Source organism: Diachasmimorpha longicaudata, chromosome 7, assembly GCF_034640455.1.
Source record: "Diachasmimorpha longicaudata isolate KC_UGA_2023 chromosome 7, iyDiaLong2, whole genome shotgun sequence".
NCBI lineage: Eukaryota > Metazoa > Arthropoda > Insecta > Hymenoptera > Braconidae > Diachasmimorpha > Diachasmimorpha longicaudata.
The window spans coordinates 9,857,925-9,872,362 of record NC_087231.1 but is presented as its reverse complement, the minus strand read 5'-3'; the positions used below and the strand labels follow the sequence as shown (position 1 = coordinate 9,872,362).

Sequence of the window (14,438 nt, the reverse complement as noted above, 5' to 3'; positions counted from 1 at the left end):
CTACACGTCACTTAGACTGAATAAAAAAATGTACATTATACATTGACTATTAAACTTTGAAAAAAACCCATTACAATTCTTATTAATATTCACGATAAATTTCACAAAAAATAGCCCCTCGAATAAACGAAAATAACGCGGGCACTGAGACAGGAAGCACGAGAGATCATAATCGAAACGACAGAGGAAAAATCGACGGATGAAAATTCACAAGAAAAAAATCTCTCATAAATTTACAAAATAATAAAAAAAGATCTTAGTCCTTAGTCGTTAAGGATTCCTTGATAATATCATCCTTGGTAATATTCTGATTCATCTGGTCGTTCTCATACTCAACAAAATCGTCGAATAAACTTGGCCAGGCCTCCGCATCGTCGTAAGCCCCAAGATCACTGCCAATGATTTCCGCAAAATTTAAAAACATATTCCACGTATCCCTTGGAATCCCCCTGACATGATGATTCTCCAAAAATGCCAGCCATCTCGCCAACAATGGTGGTTCACGTATCGTAAAAACAAGCCTCCACAGGACTATAGCCATCTCAACTGGTAAAATTCTCTGTCCCGATGTTGCATCGAGACCAAAACGGAATGTAAATCTGTAAAGATCCTTGAACATATCACCATTGATCGTCAGTTCCTGGACAACCTCCGGCAAACGTAACTGTACATCACGTATACTATCAACTTTCAATAATTTAAGTCCATTAACAAATTCATGACGTGTAAATCGACACATCTGTTCGGCTTCGAGTTTCCATGCGAATACGAGAATTTTGAAGTCATCAGGTGATAACTGAAGGTCATCGCACAGCCTTTCAATACCATCATCCAGAATAATGTCCTCGTGAGGATCCTATTAACATGATTGGGGAAAAAGTATTATTTTTTAAATAGCCGGTAATGTGTTCTAAGAATTCCAGCAATGATTACGAATTCCTTCTTAATGACTGTAGGGTGTTATGTAGGGTGCACCCTAGTTTTGAGTGTGGCTGTATATTCTTAATGTTTTATTTTATGAATTTTTTTAAAGAGATATATGAATGGTAAAGACTCGGTGTTGACAATCTTAAAGCCCATCATACTTAAAAGATTTAATCATGACAAAGGTCAGACAATATTATCCTCATGTACAATGGAGATAATGAAGAATGATAATGACGACAAGATAAGTCATTTGATTTTACAAAAATTAAATTCTATTTATGCCATAACTGAACTTATTTCGTCATTTCTTGACTTCAATAAAATAGAAGACTGTCATTGTACCTTGTATTGATCAAATAGTCCATTCAATTTAGCTTCCGATGGCTCCCTCATTTGTTTACCACAATCCGCATTAGTGCTACTACTGCTACATGTCGTTGCTCGTCCAAGTGGTGGTAATCTAGCGAAGAATGGCCTGGATGAACGTAAATTATTCGGTACAACTGGTACTGAACCACAATTGTCAGATCCCACATTGTTTAATCCTGATAAATTCGTTGCTGGTGACTTTTTATTTCCATTAGCACGTGAATCTATGGACGTCAAGGGACCCATTGTGCATTGATGGGATGTAAATAGCCTTCGCATTTCCATAGTGTCTAGAATATAATTCATGTTATTGGAAACAGTCGGTGGAACTGTTTTCCATTATGTCTTTTTTAAACTTTCCACCGTTCTTTTTTTTTCTCCTCGTAACTGTTTTTTTATCAAACAAATTAAGAGGTTGATGTGGAATTATGGAAAATGTTTTACCCTCTTTGATCTCCGGCACAGAGGACTGATCCACAGTTGGCGACGGAGGTGGAACTTTGAAACACGAACAGCAGTTTCCCATTGATGACACACGTTCGTTTCCAAGTGGGTTATGCCTCGCATCGGTGATTCAGTCTTTGATTGGCAGTTTTGGTCAAAAACTGACAGATAAAGGGGTGCAAAAATTTAAATCGTCTATATTTCCTGACATACTATACTATACTTGAATCCATCATAAAAAATGATAAATTTGAAAAATATTCCAAAAAATAATCAAGTAGAGTTGAATTTCTTTTTTCCAGTTTCGAGATAAAAATACGTTTATGGTAATCGTCTCCCAACGATGGAAATCTCAATAAATTATTTCCCTCACATAAAAAAACCTTCCAATGTTTACCTTATTTTGAATACACTAATCTGCTGTTTCGTGGTATCGGTCGCCCCTGACGAGGCTCTCCGTCCAAAAAACCTCGTGGTGGTCTGCATCAATGGAATAACCACAGCCTCGAGTTTTTATCACTTTTAATAAAATCGTGTTTACTTGGTTAACTGGGAATCCGCGCCCCTATTAATATCCACTGACGAGAGAATGACTAAAAATTCGAAGGCAGACAAATATAACGGGTTAGATCGAGACGTTTCAAAATCGTTCACACTGATGCCACACTATCGTGAAAACACCTCTGAACTTTTCAACGACGGAATCGTGGCTCCTGTCATTTTAGTAGTATCACCATGGTCCTCCTTCGTGCTATTCACATCAGTTGAGTAATTGGTAATGGGATAGGTATAAACGATTACTGTATTGTCACCGAAAATATTCAAGATAGTCGGTCTTCTTTCTCACTCAGTCTACACATTTATTTTTCTTTTCCCCTTTTCAGACACTTCCCGAACTAGAGACACAACTATTTTCCTCGAAGTGTCCTGGAGCCTATTTGGAAGAGCGCCCCATGCACTAGCGGGCACGTCGAGCATTTGCTTGCATGTAACTTCCGTCGGTAAGTTCCATTATTTAAAGCTTTCCGGATCCATATTTATTTATATTTTATAGTAAAGAATAGTCTAATTACACAAGCTATTATCATTTTTATCCTTAATAAAGATTTATTGTGATTGAATTATGGGTTTTGTCTTTCTAGTGATAAAGAAACTTCAATGACTTTCGCAACTTTTTTTATCGTGCCGTTTATGATACATTGAATTTTAAATACATATGTACAGGAAAAACTCTATTATATCTTAATAGCATGCCCAAGAATACACTGACAACTACGTGGGATTAATATAATTATTCAACACGATTTCAAAATATATTATCAATTGAAATAATCTGAAATATCTTCATCTATTTTATTTTTTGTCGTCGTGAAAAAGTGAAGATATTTTATGTGAGGATATAAACAAGGTTTTTGTATTTGCCGTTGTACATTTGTTTCAACAATCCAGGGGACAATTTTACTGCGTTTGCAAGAGACTTCATGTGCGTTCGTCATTGAGATATTTCATCGGTTTTGGATTGTAAACAACTTCTCATGATTTGCATTGAGAGTATTATTTTTTAATTCATTGCAAATCTCCTGCCACATGGTGAAGAAACTTTGTAATTAATCAAAATTTATAGTCCTTGAAAATTGAAGTATTTCAGACATTACAGCTTCAGAAATTCAATCTGAAAATACAGTTACACGATAGCACAAATTAATACTGGCAAACAGCCGAAACATACATTATATGAATCTGTTACATCAACAACAAACAACAGTAACCGACATTAGAAGTAGGCCTTGCAGTTTTTAACGCACAAATCTAATTGGCAAACTTATTACCAAATTTTATTGAAAATCAATCGGTTGTTGAATCCCATTTTTATAAGGTGTGCATTTGGATGAAGCAATTGATATTTTTTTCTTAAAACTTTCTGCGAACAAGGGAATGTTTCATCTTTTTGGAGGAGGATCGAGAGTAAGTCCCTTAATCGGTGAATTTGCGGTTGGGGTTGCGTCCGAACAGGGCACAACGAATTTCGGAGATAAGTTGTTGGGCGATTAGCTCTAGTCTTGACTCCAACGTGTTGGATATCTTGATGCGACCTGGAGAAAGATTTTAGTATTATTAATTACTATTGAAAACCTTTTCCCATTCATATTTAAGTACTTATTCCTAGCGTACCTCTGGCAGCAAGTAAATCAACTCCTCCACAGCTGTCAGGCGACAGGAAATTTTCACTGTCGATCTTTAACACAACCTCCTTCTTACATCCCGCCTTATATTTATCTTGAACCTCCTCGAGGATGGACTCGACAAGAGGCACATCAACTTGACGAACGCGAAGAAGAACATGATGCTCCATGAGCTGATAAAGAGCCTGAATGATGAGAAGCTTTAGCACCTCAGTGTATCGTGCACGATCATGAGCAATTTCAGCGAGTCGTTTTCTCGCCTCATCTAGACAATTTCTCACGTGATCCTCACGCACTTTGAGGACCTTGAGTCTTGCCTGATTCAGCATATTGGAGGATTGACTGAAAAAAAAACCCCGAAACGAAAATAAATCTCTAAAATAAGTCATTAATTGTATGCAAACAAAAATAGCTGAACTCATGAATGAATAACTAGAGCATCTGGAGAGGAATCTCCGAGTTATTTATGAACGAGATGTCTAAATCAAGGTAGGGTACAACACACAATTGAGACATTGTTTGAGTAGTCATAAATCAGCAATTGATTGATGGAGAACATCAAGGCATGAGAATTATTTCATTTAATATCATTTGAGAATATTCTAGTCTCCATTTTAACTTTTCGCCCCTTACATTTTCTTCTGCAATTCCACTTGTTTCTCCTTTTTCTCGTAGTACTCCATAATCTTGAGACGTTGTTGCTGAACAAGTCGTCCCTTCTCGATGTTGAACTCCTCCTCCGCTTTGGCATCAACCTCCTCAGCTTTCTCATTAGCCTCCTGCTCGATGAAGGCCATCATGTGCTTGATCTGAAAACAAATCCCAGGGAAAATACATCACGAATCAACATCCCTCATTGATTGGTATTAAGAGCCAGGAAAACCCCCATCCCCATCTGATCCATTTTATCCCTCAAAATGCAAATAATCGCGTAAATTTCACCAATGACAACATTGTCACTGACATAATAACCCTCAGAAAAATGAACGTCAACTTGTCAGAGACAGCCTGATGCAGGAAAATCCGATAATGACAATGGGAACACGAATATCAGAAAAAGACGTTTCCCAAAAATTCATCGGGACTTACTGAATCTCACCTGTTTTTTGACATCTGCATCGCTCAACGCCATGATTGATTTGTAGTATTATCGACGTTTATGTTCACTTGATAAAATCAAAGGCCACTAGCCAAATGATAGTGCCAAAATAATACTATTTATTTTAGTTAACGGAGATGAAATCGAAGGAAGGAATAAGTCAACGCCTATAAAGCACGACTGTCTTCGAGCACTGCCCAACTATGATCATATGACCACATATAACATGACTGATGCGTGCGCAGGTTGGAGTCAATTGACGATTTAAAGCAATACGTAAAATCTGAAAACAATGTTTCAGCCATTAAAAATCATTCGATAATTTTATTTTTATTTTTTAAATCAGTCATAATGCGTCCCTAATGTTTTTTCACTCATGAACGTTGAAAGAATGGACTCCCTACACGCCACATAAAAAGTGCTCAAATATAAATAGAGTATTTCATTGTAAATAATCCCACATTGTTCCCAAATAGTTAAAATTAGTTTTAGACTTGAAATAATCATTTTTCCATCATTCGTACATCCGTAAAGGTTGCTTTTTCGGCCATAAAAAATCGGCATCTGTATTACCATTGGCCGGGAAAGCTGAACGAGAACAAAGCTAAGGTATGATACGAGAGGTATAGTGAACCTTTGATGTCGCCGACACCACCACTAGGAGACAAGTATCTCCGGAGGGCGTGCGTGGCGCTGGACAAAAGCGGACGAACACCAGCGCCACGGTCTTCATGTCGATCGGCGCAATTAAAGCGACTCTCAGTATTTTCTGGCTCGATTTTTTTTCCGTAAAAAAACTAAGAAATTGAAAAAAAAGCTGTTCCACTGTATATATGTTGAACAATATCAACTGCTGCCAAAGGTGTCTGTAGTTCCTGGTGTCCCGACATTACCACCATTAATCGTTCAATTATTTTGTAAATAGTTGTATTGCTGTTAACAGGGTTACCCTGGGGTGAAAAAAAAGACGGAGGTACAATTTTTTTGTTCGTCATAAAGACCAAGTTGTAGCACCGGGCGCTTCGGGTTGCTGATTTGAGTGCATTTGTGAAATTTGCTAATATGGCAGAAATTTTGTGACTCTGGTGTTGTTTGACTTTGTGATTGAGGCTGAATAAACCGCAGGAGTATTAGTTTGGGTGGATACAGTGGCTTTAATTTCGTTGAAAATGCATCGAGTCAGAGTGAAATAAGTGTTGGTGCATCACTGACGTGACATTTGGCTTTGTTAAGCGGGGGACATTGCCCGCCTAAATTGTTCCACATCTCAATATTAATCCGAGGCACGTTTATACCAGTGGAGAAATAACAAGGACAATTGTCCTTATTCTGACTGTCGCAGCAGTGTTATTTTCATTATATATTTACGTTACGAGAACATTTGCACTATTGTTTATGATGTGTACCTGTGAATTCTCGGCGCAGGGGTGAAAAGCAGCTGGGAGAGGAAAATATAGGTAATGTTGTCTATGGGCTTTTTTCCCTCCTTCTCCTTTGGGTATTCATCGGGGAGTCGAAAAATTTTTTTCCACCGAGTCTTGGGTATTATTCAAAAAGACAAATGCTCCTCAGTTGATGCTCCTGTAACCTTTGTCGTCATCCTGTGATTGTCAGACGTACATGATACTCTTCGTGTGGCTTTTATCATTGACGAAATAACGCACGTTCACTTTTTTCAGTAATTTTTTATCACTCCATCCAATTTTTTTCATTCATTCAAACGTCTTGGAGAACTGAGATTCGATAGTTTGACCAATTTTGGGGGCCACAGTTGGCTAGAGCCCCGTGCTTGGTGTCAAGGCTAGTGGATGGGATTTGTCACAATCGGTTACTCACTTACCAGTCATAATATCTCGGAACATTATTCAGAAATTTGGGGTACATCAGGATCATGGGTTGTTTGTGGTTAAATATGATGCTTGAATATGGCTTGAAGTAGGTGAGACTGATGGTTCAGTTGTCTCAAACTTTTCATTGAATAAATGAATAAAAACATTGTCACCTCTGCCTGGTTATCTCTGTCAGCGTTTTCTGCATATTCACTCATCGATTTTATTCATTCTGAAAAATGCATTCATATGAGCTCTAGAGTTTGATAAAACGGTCGTAATAGTGTAGAGAACATTTTTATTGACACTGTGATTCATTTTTTACTTGAGGGACTGAAAAAACATTCAAAATAAATAAACCATGAGAAATTTAGCGAGAGACATTTGAGGAATGACGTGCAACCGAAGAAAATCACGGGGATTCCGATAAAAAACAAAGATTCAAGAGTCTTAATTATTCCCCTCCCAGCAGGTTATTGGGATAGCTGTGCCAGGAAGGCTATGGCAAATCTGAATTTCGAACAGCCACCACGCAGTATAGCTACCGCAAGCCTATCATCACGTGGGGCTGGTGGTGGGGGCTTAAGCTCATCCACCCTAGTGGGACATGTCACACCAACATCGGGCATGTTTTCTGGTTCATCAGCAAGTACATCGAGTACAGCGAATTCATCAATCGTTGGAGCAAGCATTTATCCGGCTACAGGCGCTGGTACACAATCCAGTGGACATCAGCAGCAGTTGTCGCCTATGGGAAGCAGAGGGCTGTTTGGACAGAGGGCTTTTACTGATAGGCGTACCATGCCTGCTCTTGGGTCAGTTCAACACCCTGGATTATTTGCACGCTTTAGTTCGAGTTTAGATTTTTTTTCTTGTTTTTCTTAGTTTAAGATTTGGCTATTCTGCTCATACATTTTGGGATCATTCATTTGGTGTTTGTCGGGGCTCGCATGCATTTTTCTGCCCATTTGTAGTTGTCAAGGCTGAACACGTGTTTGGTGTTTTGATTCAAGGAATCGATGGTGATAGGGAGAGATGATACCTTGAAATAATAGTAATAATAACAATAACAATAATAATAACAATAATAATTGAAGTGAGATCATTTGAGTCATGGGGCTAGATAATAACATGTAATATCGTAGCGTTGGTCAACGTTTGACGGAAATTTGGGATTTCGTCGCCAGTTTACTAATAAATATCGGACGAGTAACATTAAATTCAATTTAACGGAAACTTAAATTGAGAACTCACTGAAAGATTCATTTTTTACCAGACAGGCGTGAATTCCACAATTTTTTGCATTCGCACTGGCAACATCGACGCCCATTTCATTGTTTGTTTCAAATAAAACTGAAAGTGATTAGTGCTGATTGATTTGTCTTGGTACAAAACTTTTAATAATGTAATCGATTTTACTTGACCATCAGTGTTTGTAGTATATTTGCAAATTTCAACCTTAAAAACAGATATTTTTTACTGCTGAATTAGTAAACATTATGGCTTACCGTAGAAAGTAAGTAAAGACCATTTTATCGTGTTGGGCATATTATTTCCAAATAAATTTATCAAGTATTTGATACAGTCTAATGAACTTTAAACACGTGTTTGGTGTTTTTGTTTTCATTATTCTGTAGTGTGATGGTGTTGAGGGGCCGTTACCCTACCAGAGAGATGAGACATTCGGGTATTTAGAAATCGATTTACTTCGTGTAATTAGGGAATCTATCAGGGTTTAAAGAAATGGAATTCGTCAACTTTAGAGATTAAATCCATGGAAGTGGATAGTGATGTAAAATATCGTTCACATTGCGATTTCATGGCTCCTTGACTCGTAAATATTGGAAGAATAACACCGTATTTAATTCAAGGAAGGCACTGAAATTTAAATTGAGAATTAAATTAAAATATATGAGAAGACAAAATATTAGCAGCAGAAAGACGCGAATTGAATTTGAAAAAATATAATTAGATGGAATCGACCATGTCTCCTTGAATAAATCCATCATTCGGCTTTGGTAGTTCAGGAAGGGAAATGGAGGCTGCGAAATGGGTTCATTCTGAGTAATTGTTCCTATTCTGGTAATTTTTCAGGAACTCTAATCCAATGGGTAGTATGGGAAGTTTTGGAATACCTCAAAGTCGGAGTTACGGATCTCAAGGCGCAATCAACAATTTCCACTCTGTGTTCGGCAGCGGCGGCGGTGGAGATACGAGTACTCCTCCACTATTGGACCTCTCAGAGTTTCCTTCATTAACGAATAGGGGACAAGGTGATTCTATGCCACAGCCCAGCCCCATGCCAGGAAAGCAAGCTTATGGTTAGCTTAATTCAAGGACATAATGATTGTTTTTCCTCATTCACATTTTGTCCTGAATTATTGTTAAGGATATTATGATAATTATGAATTTTTTTGTTTTATGTTGATTGCAGTTGGTATGGTAAAACAGCCTACGTCTGAGTCGAGTGAATTTACCATGAGTTCAGAAGATTTTCCAGCGTTGCCGGGTACCCAGAGTAGGGATGGTCCATCACCGGGTGGCAGTGTTACAGGGGATAAGAGTATGTCCGTTGGTTTAGGACCTGAAATTGGACAGGATGTGTTACAGAGTAACAGAGCGCCTGGTTCGGAAAAATCGCAGGCGTCGAAAAGAGGGATCCAGACATCGCAGGATGGTAAATTCTTATGCTACTTAACTATCTTTTCATTCCATTAATTTTCATTCTTCATCATTTTATTATTAGAGTTATTATTTAAAAATGAATAATGACTGAATGTTTAATGATCAGGCAAAGTGACCAACATACCCTCAAGTATGGTGAAAGACCAATTTGGTATGGTTGGTCTATTGACGTTCATTAGAGCTGCGGAAACTGATCCCAACCTGGTGTCCCTGGCACTTGGACAAGACTTAACAGCCCTAGGACTCAATCTAAACTCACCAGAGAATCTCTACCCAAACTTCGGTGGTCCATGGGCGGAGACACCCTGTCGACCGCAGGACATTGACTTTCACGTGCCACCAGAGTACCTCATCAACGCTTCCATAAGGTAAATCGTGTTACTGAACCTGTTTATTTCCAGTTTTGTCGTAACGTCGACCCACACAAATCTCATTGCACTTATTTCTTTCACAGGGAGAAGCTGGCGCCTGTAAAACTCAATCGGTACAAGGACGATCTCTTGTTTTATATGTTTTATACGAATGTTGGAGATGTGTTACAATTAGCTGCAGCAGCCGAATTGTAAGTTCATTAAAACTATCGCAGATATATCCATATCTTTCGTAAATGTTTTTTTTTACTTTTGCTTTGAAACAAATAAATGTAAGCGCGCCAATGCATTTTTTTTTTGTTCGAGAAATTTCTTTTTGTCCATCAAAAAATGTTTTTTATCTTCGCAATAAGTATAAAATTTCTTGGAAGTATTTTTTTTTCGTAAATGTTTGCACTCTAGTAACTATCACTTCGTAGCCTATTCCACCTCTTCTGCTCTTCTGATTCAAATGTTCTGGTCAGTCCTGCAATCATACTTACTCTATCTCATTATTTATCCGTAGATACAGCAGAGAATGGCGATATCATATGGAGGAAAAGGTTTGGATAACGCAAGCACCTGGACTTGGTATGGTGGAAAAGACTTCGACGTATGAGCGTGGTACTTATTACTACTTCGATGCGCAAAACTGGAGGAAGGTAGCTAAAGAGTTTCATCTGGATTACACCAAGCTGGAGAGCAGACCTCATCTTCCCACGACTTTTCATCAAAGTCAGCCTTGACTACAGGTGCTTTAATACTTGGATAATTTTTGATTAATTTTTCGTGCACTCAATATTTTTTTTCCACAATTAGTCAATTCTCTCAGATAGAATAAAGCAGTGTAAATCGTTTTGAACCGTAAGTTTGACTTGTTTCAGATTTGTCTGCAGATTCTCGTGCTGTATGTGAAGCTGGCCGAATCCGGCTATTGTATAAATGAACAAATTTAATAATCTTTAATAAAAACATAAAATTCGAGGAGTAAAAACATCATTTCATTCAGTTGTTCCATTTTTACAAAACTTCATTATTCATTAATTAGAGTTCTCAGAGCTTCAGCAGCTTTTGACAGGGTAATTATATCGTCCGATGCTTTGACTATATTATTTTCGATGTAATTACGACTGTTGTTCTCAGTATCATCGAGGTAATACCTGTAATTCACCATAATTCCACAACTGTGCTCGGCACCCCTCGGCGAGGGATCTGCCATCCAATTTATTCGCCACATTATTGCTCCATTTCGGAGGTGGAAATTTGCTACGTTATTAAGGGCATAATTTCTTCGTTTCTCGCGGTATAAGTACCAGGCACAGGATCTCAGTAATGGAGTCTTTAATAATTCAGCCAGATCACAGTCATTCGTCCATAAAGAATTGTTGAATAATTTCTTCAAGCTCAGGGCTAGATCTTCTGTTTTCAGTGCGTTTTTTAGAGATTCTGATTCTTCTCGAGTGAAGATTTTTAATGGATCTGAAAGAGCATTTATTTTTCTATCATTGAAGACACAAATGGGATTGGAAGTTTATTTTCGTTTAAATTTTAATAGATAATAAAGAGGCGTTTATTATACAAGTTTTTTGCAGAGCTAGAAATCAATCTTTTCACAAAGTGTTGTTACCTTGTTTAATATTCTCCAAAAACCACAATCTAAATTTCGGAATGGGTGACATTGTGGCGAGTTTATTGATCAATGGAAATTCCCTCGTAACTTCTTTCGCCACTTCTTTTATCAGGTAATTTCCCAGCTCGATGCCCTGTTTTATTCACGCATGAATACAAATGTTATTCTCTTGGTATTTTCATTCAGCTTACCTTCAAGCCTTTTTGAGTGGCTGATATGGAGTAGAATATAGCTGCTCTTATTTCACATATGTTTTCTTGGGTCAACGGAATTGTTGCCTTCTGTGTTATTCGCCTCTCGGCTTCCTCAATTCCTTTAACAGTCTCTGAAGTGAAGAAGTGCGCATGGAAAAAAAATGTATGGGGAAGTACAGCACGAAGTGGAGCGAACTCAAAAGGAAGCGGAAAACTATGTACCTTAGAAAAGAACATTGTTTTGTAGAAATTGAATTATTACCTGGAATTATATCACATAAGGCGGTGTGGAGAACCACCAAAGGCTCCCGGGGCATGGAGGGGTGCGTAAACACAAAACATCTTCGATAGGCTCCCACTCGTTTCTTTAAATCCAGCCAGTTTTTTATCGGATGAATAGCTTCGTAATCTGATATCTTGAATTGTTCAATTTTTTTTTAATCAATTATGATTAGCTCAAATTATGTATTTTTTAGAACTTTAGAAAACATTACTTTCTGAAGCATATCACAAGAGCTCTGCCACGTTATCCTCTCCATATGCAAGAATCCCACGCTAAACCATAAGAGCAGCAAATCATGTAGTGTGAGATTTAATTGCTGCATTGTTACTAATTTCTCAGGCTCATTGGATTCTGATAGCAGTCTCTAAAACCTTGTATTAAATTAATTTCGATGGCAAGATGTTTATTACATGAAATATTGGAATTCAGTGATGTGCGATACCAAAACATCTGTACGAAGGTCGACTAAGAATTTGACACCTTCCTCTAGTCGTCCCATTAGAATAAACAACCATTGGTATTGCGGGGTCAAAGCACTTTTGAGGATTCTTTCTTTCGAAAGCACTTGTCGTTCATCGTTTCCCTATAATATTTTTTTCTGTCAGAATTTACTTCAGAATAAAATTGCTAATCATCATAACTAAACAATTATTGGTCAAGAAGGAAGAAACCTTGATCTGCAATAATTTATGAGCCATTCCACATATTCGTCCATGATCCACGGAATGTTGTACTGCAAGTGTCCGCAAAAAATTTTCTTTATCTTTCGGTGACAAGGTCTTATAAGTGCAACAGAGGGTTCGCACTTTACTCTGCAAAACAAAATAACGTGCATACATAAATTATCCAGTACTTTTCACAATGATTCTAACCTCGACGATCCAATTGCTGATGTTGGTGTCTTTAAATTTGAAAATTTCATCGAGATTGGTAAAGATATTCAACGCAGGTGAACATTCTCCGCTGGCTGGGCGGCTCAAACGCTTATTTGAATGAACCTCCTTCAGGATATACTCAAACCTGCTGGATCGGCTTAGCAACAGCCTACTCTGGCCGCAAACGCGTCCAAATTTCACGTACATTGCTCTCAGAAACATTCTTGGGATGACAATGCAGATGACATATTTCCGGTAGACTAGGCGCAAGTTTAGTTGTGCTCATGCGCAATAGGAGAGCGGCAAATGGAGGAAAACATTTGAAAAAATCATATTTCCATGGTAGGACGACCTTTATTGCTCAATCATTTTACAATATAATGTCACAATATAATGTTCATTAATGTAATATTCTCATCATAGTAGTTAAGTTGTAATATAATAATATATAATATATATTTTTATGTCAATATCTTAAATATACCTCGTATTACTCAATACATCATTTTTTTTTGCGTTTTTCCATTTTTTCGACTTATAGATCCTTATTCATAATTATAATTCTTCTTACGACTTATCGTGTTCATAATATATCATCAGGATGGTATAAATAATATTGTATTTCATAAAAGCACTTCTTGTTGCTTATAATATTATCGTTTTTTTTTTCATTCCTTTATTCGTCTATTCGTAGTTCATTCTACATCAAAATCAATCAATAGTTCATTTTATCGTCCAATTTCTTTAAATTATTTAAAATTTATTCATTATTGATCACTTATTTTGTTCAGTTCGAATTTCTCAACTCACCTCAATTTATTATTCTTTTCATCGAATACTTTTTTCGGTTTTAGTATTTATACTATCCTCCGAGTGAAACCACTCTCTACGTATATGGATTAACAATGCATCATCAATATCTGGTTGGATATTGGTATTTCTCACAGCAGATTATTCGAGGTGCATTTTTTATTTATTTACTCTACTTTTAACCTGCCCCCATACTTATCCTATCTGGTTCACACGAGCTGCACACCATTGATTATTCATTCTTCAGTATAAAATCAAACTAAAGATGTTGATGAATAGGAAAAAGATGAAATATTAATCAATCCGTGATTGAGGAATAGTTGATCAACCGATAGGAGCCAAAGAAAATCAAAGTTGTAAATAGAAATGTCACGAATGAATAATTCGTGAATGAAGCATTAGTTTATAAAATAAAAATTGGTTGTGCAACTGGAGTCATTAATTATCGGTTCAAGAAAAATCATCAAGCCCTTCATTTTCATCAACGACGTGTTTCCATTTCATCTCCTGGTCCACTATTTAAATAACACCATTGGAAAAGGGTACACTTTTCTCCTCCACACATTATTTTCATTTGCTATTTACTTCAATTATCAATGTGATACCGACTGATATATGCCCGAGTGCTGGATATAATCAATAAGTCTGATCTCAATCTAGATTTTCATTCGTGTTTCATTTGTTTCCCGGAGTTTATTGGGCTCTGAGGCGCAGTATTTTCATCTTGTTATTAATTAATTATTTTTAATGTTACGTACCC

At 37.2% G+C, this 14,438-nt stretch overlaps 4 protein-coding genes across 7 annotated transcripts; 1 reads left to right on the top strand and 3 right to left on the bottom strand.

The window, feature by feature from the left end:
• Positions 1-256: 256 nt before the first annotated feature.
• On the bottom strand, positions 257-2,769 carry LOC135164183 (DCN1-like protein 3). Its single transcript, XM_064124286.1, has 5 exons — positions 2,422-2,769; positions 2,138-2,333; positions 1,741-1,901; positions 1,270-1,586; positions 257-856 (listed from the first exon to the last, which is right to left on the bottom strand). The coding sequence occupies exons 3-5, from the start codon at positions 1,820-1,822 to the stop codon at positions 257-259; spliced, it is 999 nt and encodes a 332-aa protein (XP_063980356.1). The 5' UTR covers positions 1,823-1,901; positions 2,138-2,333; positions 2,422-2,769.
• A 130-nt stretch (positions 2,770-2,899) lies between these two features.
• Vha26 (Vacuolar H[+]-ATPase 26kD subunit) lies at positions 2,900-6,793 on the bottom strand. The gene is made up of 5 exons (XM_064124292.1): positions 6,429-6,793; positions 5,023-5,305; positions 4,557-4,732; positions 3,913-4,265; positions 2,900-3,833 (listed from the first exon to the last, which is right to left on the bottom strand). The coding sequence occupies exons 2-5, from the start codon at positions 5,053-5,055 to the stop codon at positions 3,715-3,717; spliced, it is 681 nt and encodes a 226-aa protein (XP_063980362.1). The 5' UTR covers positions 5,056-5,305; positions 6,429-6,793; the 3' UTR covers positions 2,900-3,714.
• On the top strand, positions 5,752-10,880 carry LOC135164181 (CCR4-NOT transcription complex subunit 2). 4 transcript variants are annotated; one of them, XM_064124284.1, is made up of 8 exons: positions 5,752-6,479; positions 7,324-7,666; positions 8,946-9,124; positions 9,286-9,528; positions 9,643-9,904; positions 9,991-10,098; positions 10,413-10,638; positions 10,771-10,880. In XM_064124284.1, the coding sequence occupies exons 2-7, from the start codon at positions 7,353-7,355 to the stop codon at positions 10,630-10,632; spliced, it is 1,326 nt and encodes a 441-aa protein (XP_063980354.1). In that variant the 5' UTR covers positions 5,752-6,479; positions 7,324-7,352; the 3' UTR covers positions 10,633-10,638; positions 10,771-10,880. The 4 variants fall into 4 exon arrangements, with proteins under 4 accessions (XP_063980354.1, XP_063980353.1, XP_063980351.1 ...); XM_064124283.1 differs by having other exon boundaries at positions 5,753-6,479; positions 8,946-9,172; positions 10,756-10,880; XM_064124281.1 differs by having other exon boundaries at positions 5,754-6,479; positions 8,946-9,172.
• Positions 10,866-13,103, bottom strand: LOC135164179 (malonyl-CoA decarboxylase, mitochondrial-like). The gene is made up of 8 exons (XM_064124277.1): positions 12,866-13,103; positions 12,665-12,805; positions 12,436-12,576; positions 12,205-12,357; positions 11,973-12,126; positions 11,708-11,841; positions 11,514-11,649; positions 10,866-11,365 (listed from the first exon to the last, which is right to left on the bottom strand). The coding sequence occupies exons 1-8, from the start codon at positions 13,088-13,090 to the stop codon at positions 10,920-10,922; spliced, it is 1,530 nt and encodes a 509-aa protein (XP_063980347.1). The 5' UTR covers positions 13,091-13,103; the 3' UTR covers positions 10,866-10,919.
• Positions 13,104-14,438: the final 1,335 nt, after the last annotated feature.

Bases quoted from the DNA above. Each gene is read 5' to 3' on its own strand.
- LOC135164183 (XM_064124286.1), bottom strand. From the start codon at position 1,822: ATGGGAAACTGCTGTTCGTGTTTCAAAGTTCCACCTCCGTCGCCAACT. The intron at 1,587-1,740 runs GTAAAACATTTT...ATTATATTCTAG, and splicing joins TGTGCCGGAGATCAAAGAGG to ACACTATGGAAATGCGAAGG. The intron at 857-1,269 runs GTACAATGACAG...TCATGTTAATAG, and splicing joins GACTATTTGATCAATACAAG to GATCCTCACGAGGACATTAT.
- Vha26 (XM_064124292.1), bottom strand. From the start codon at position 5,055: ATGGCGTTGAGCGATGCAGATGTCAAAAAACAG. The intron at 4,266-4,556 runs GTAAGGGGCGAA...TTTTTTTTTCAG, and splicing joins GTGGAATTGCAGAAGAAAAT to TCAATCCTCCAATATGCTGA. The intron at 3,834-3,912 runs GTACGCTAGGAA...ATCTTTCTCCAG, and splicing joins TGATTTACTTGCTGCCAGAG to GTCGCATCAAGATATCCAAC.
- LOC135164181 (XM_064124283.1), top strand. From the start codon at position 7,353: ATGGCAAATCTGAATTTCGAACAGCCACCACGCAGTATAGCTACCGCA. The intron at 7,667-8,945 runs GTCAGTTCAACA...GTAATTTTTCAG, and splicing joins CGTACCATGCCTGCTCTTGG to GAACTCTAATCCAATGGGTA. The intron at 9,905-9,990 runs GTAAATCGTGTT...TTTCTTTCACAG, and splicing joins CTCATCAACGCTTCCATAAG to GGAGAAGCTGGCGCCTGTAA.
- LOC135164179 (XM_064124277.1), bottom strand. From the start codon at position 13,090: ATGTTTCTGAGAGCAATGTACGTGAAATTTGGACGCGTTTGCGGCCAG. The intron at 11,842-11,972 runs GTAATAATTCAA...TCTTCACTTCAG, and splicing joins CTTATGTGATATAATTCCAG to AGACTGTTAAAGGAATTGAG. The intron at 11,650-11,707 runs GTAAGCTGAATG...TGAATAAAACAG, and splicing joins CCACTCAAAAAGGCTTGAAG to GGCATCGAGCTGGGAAATTA.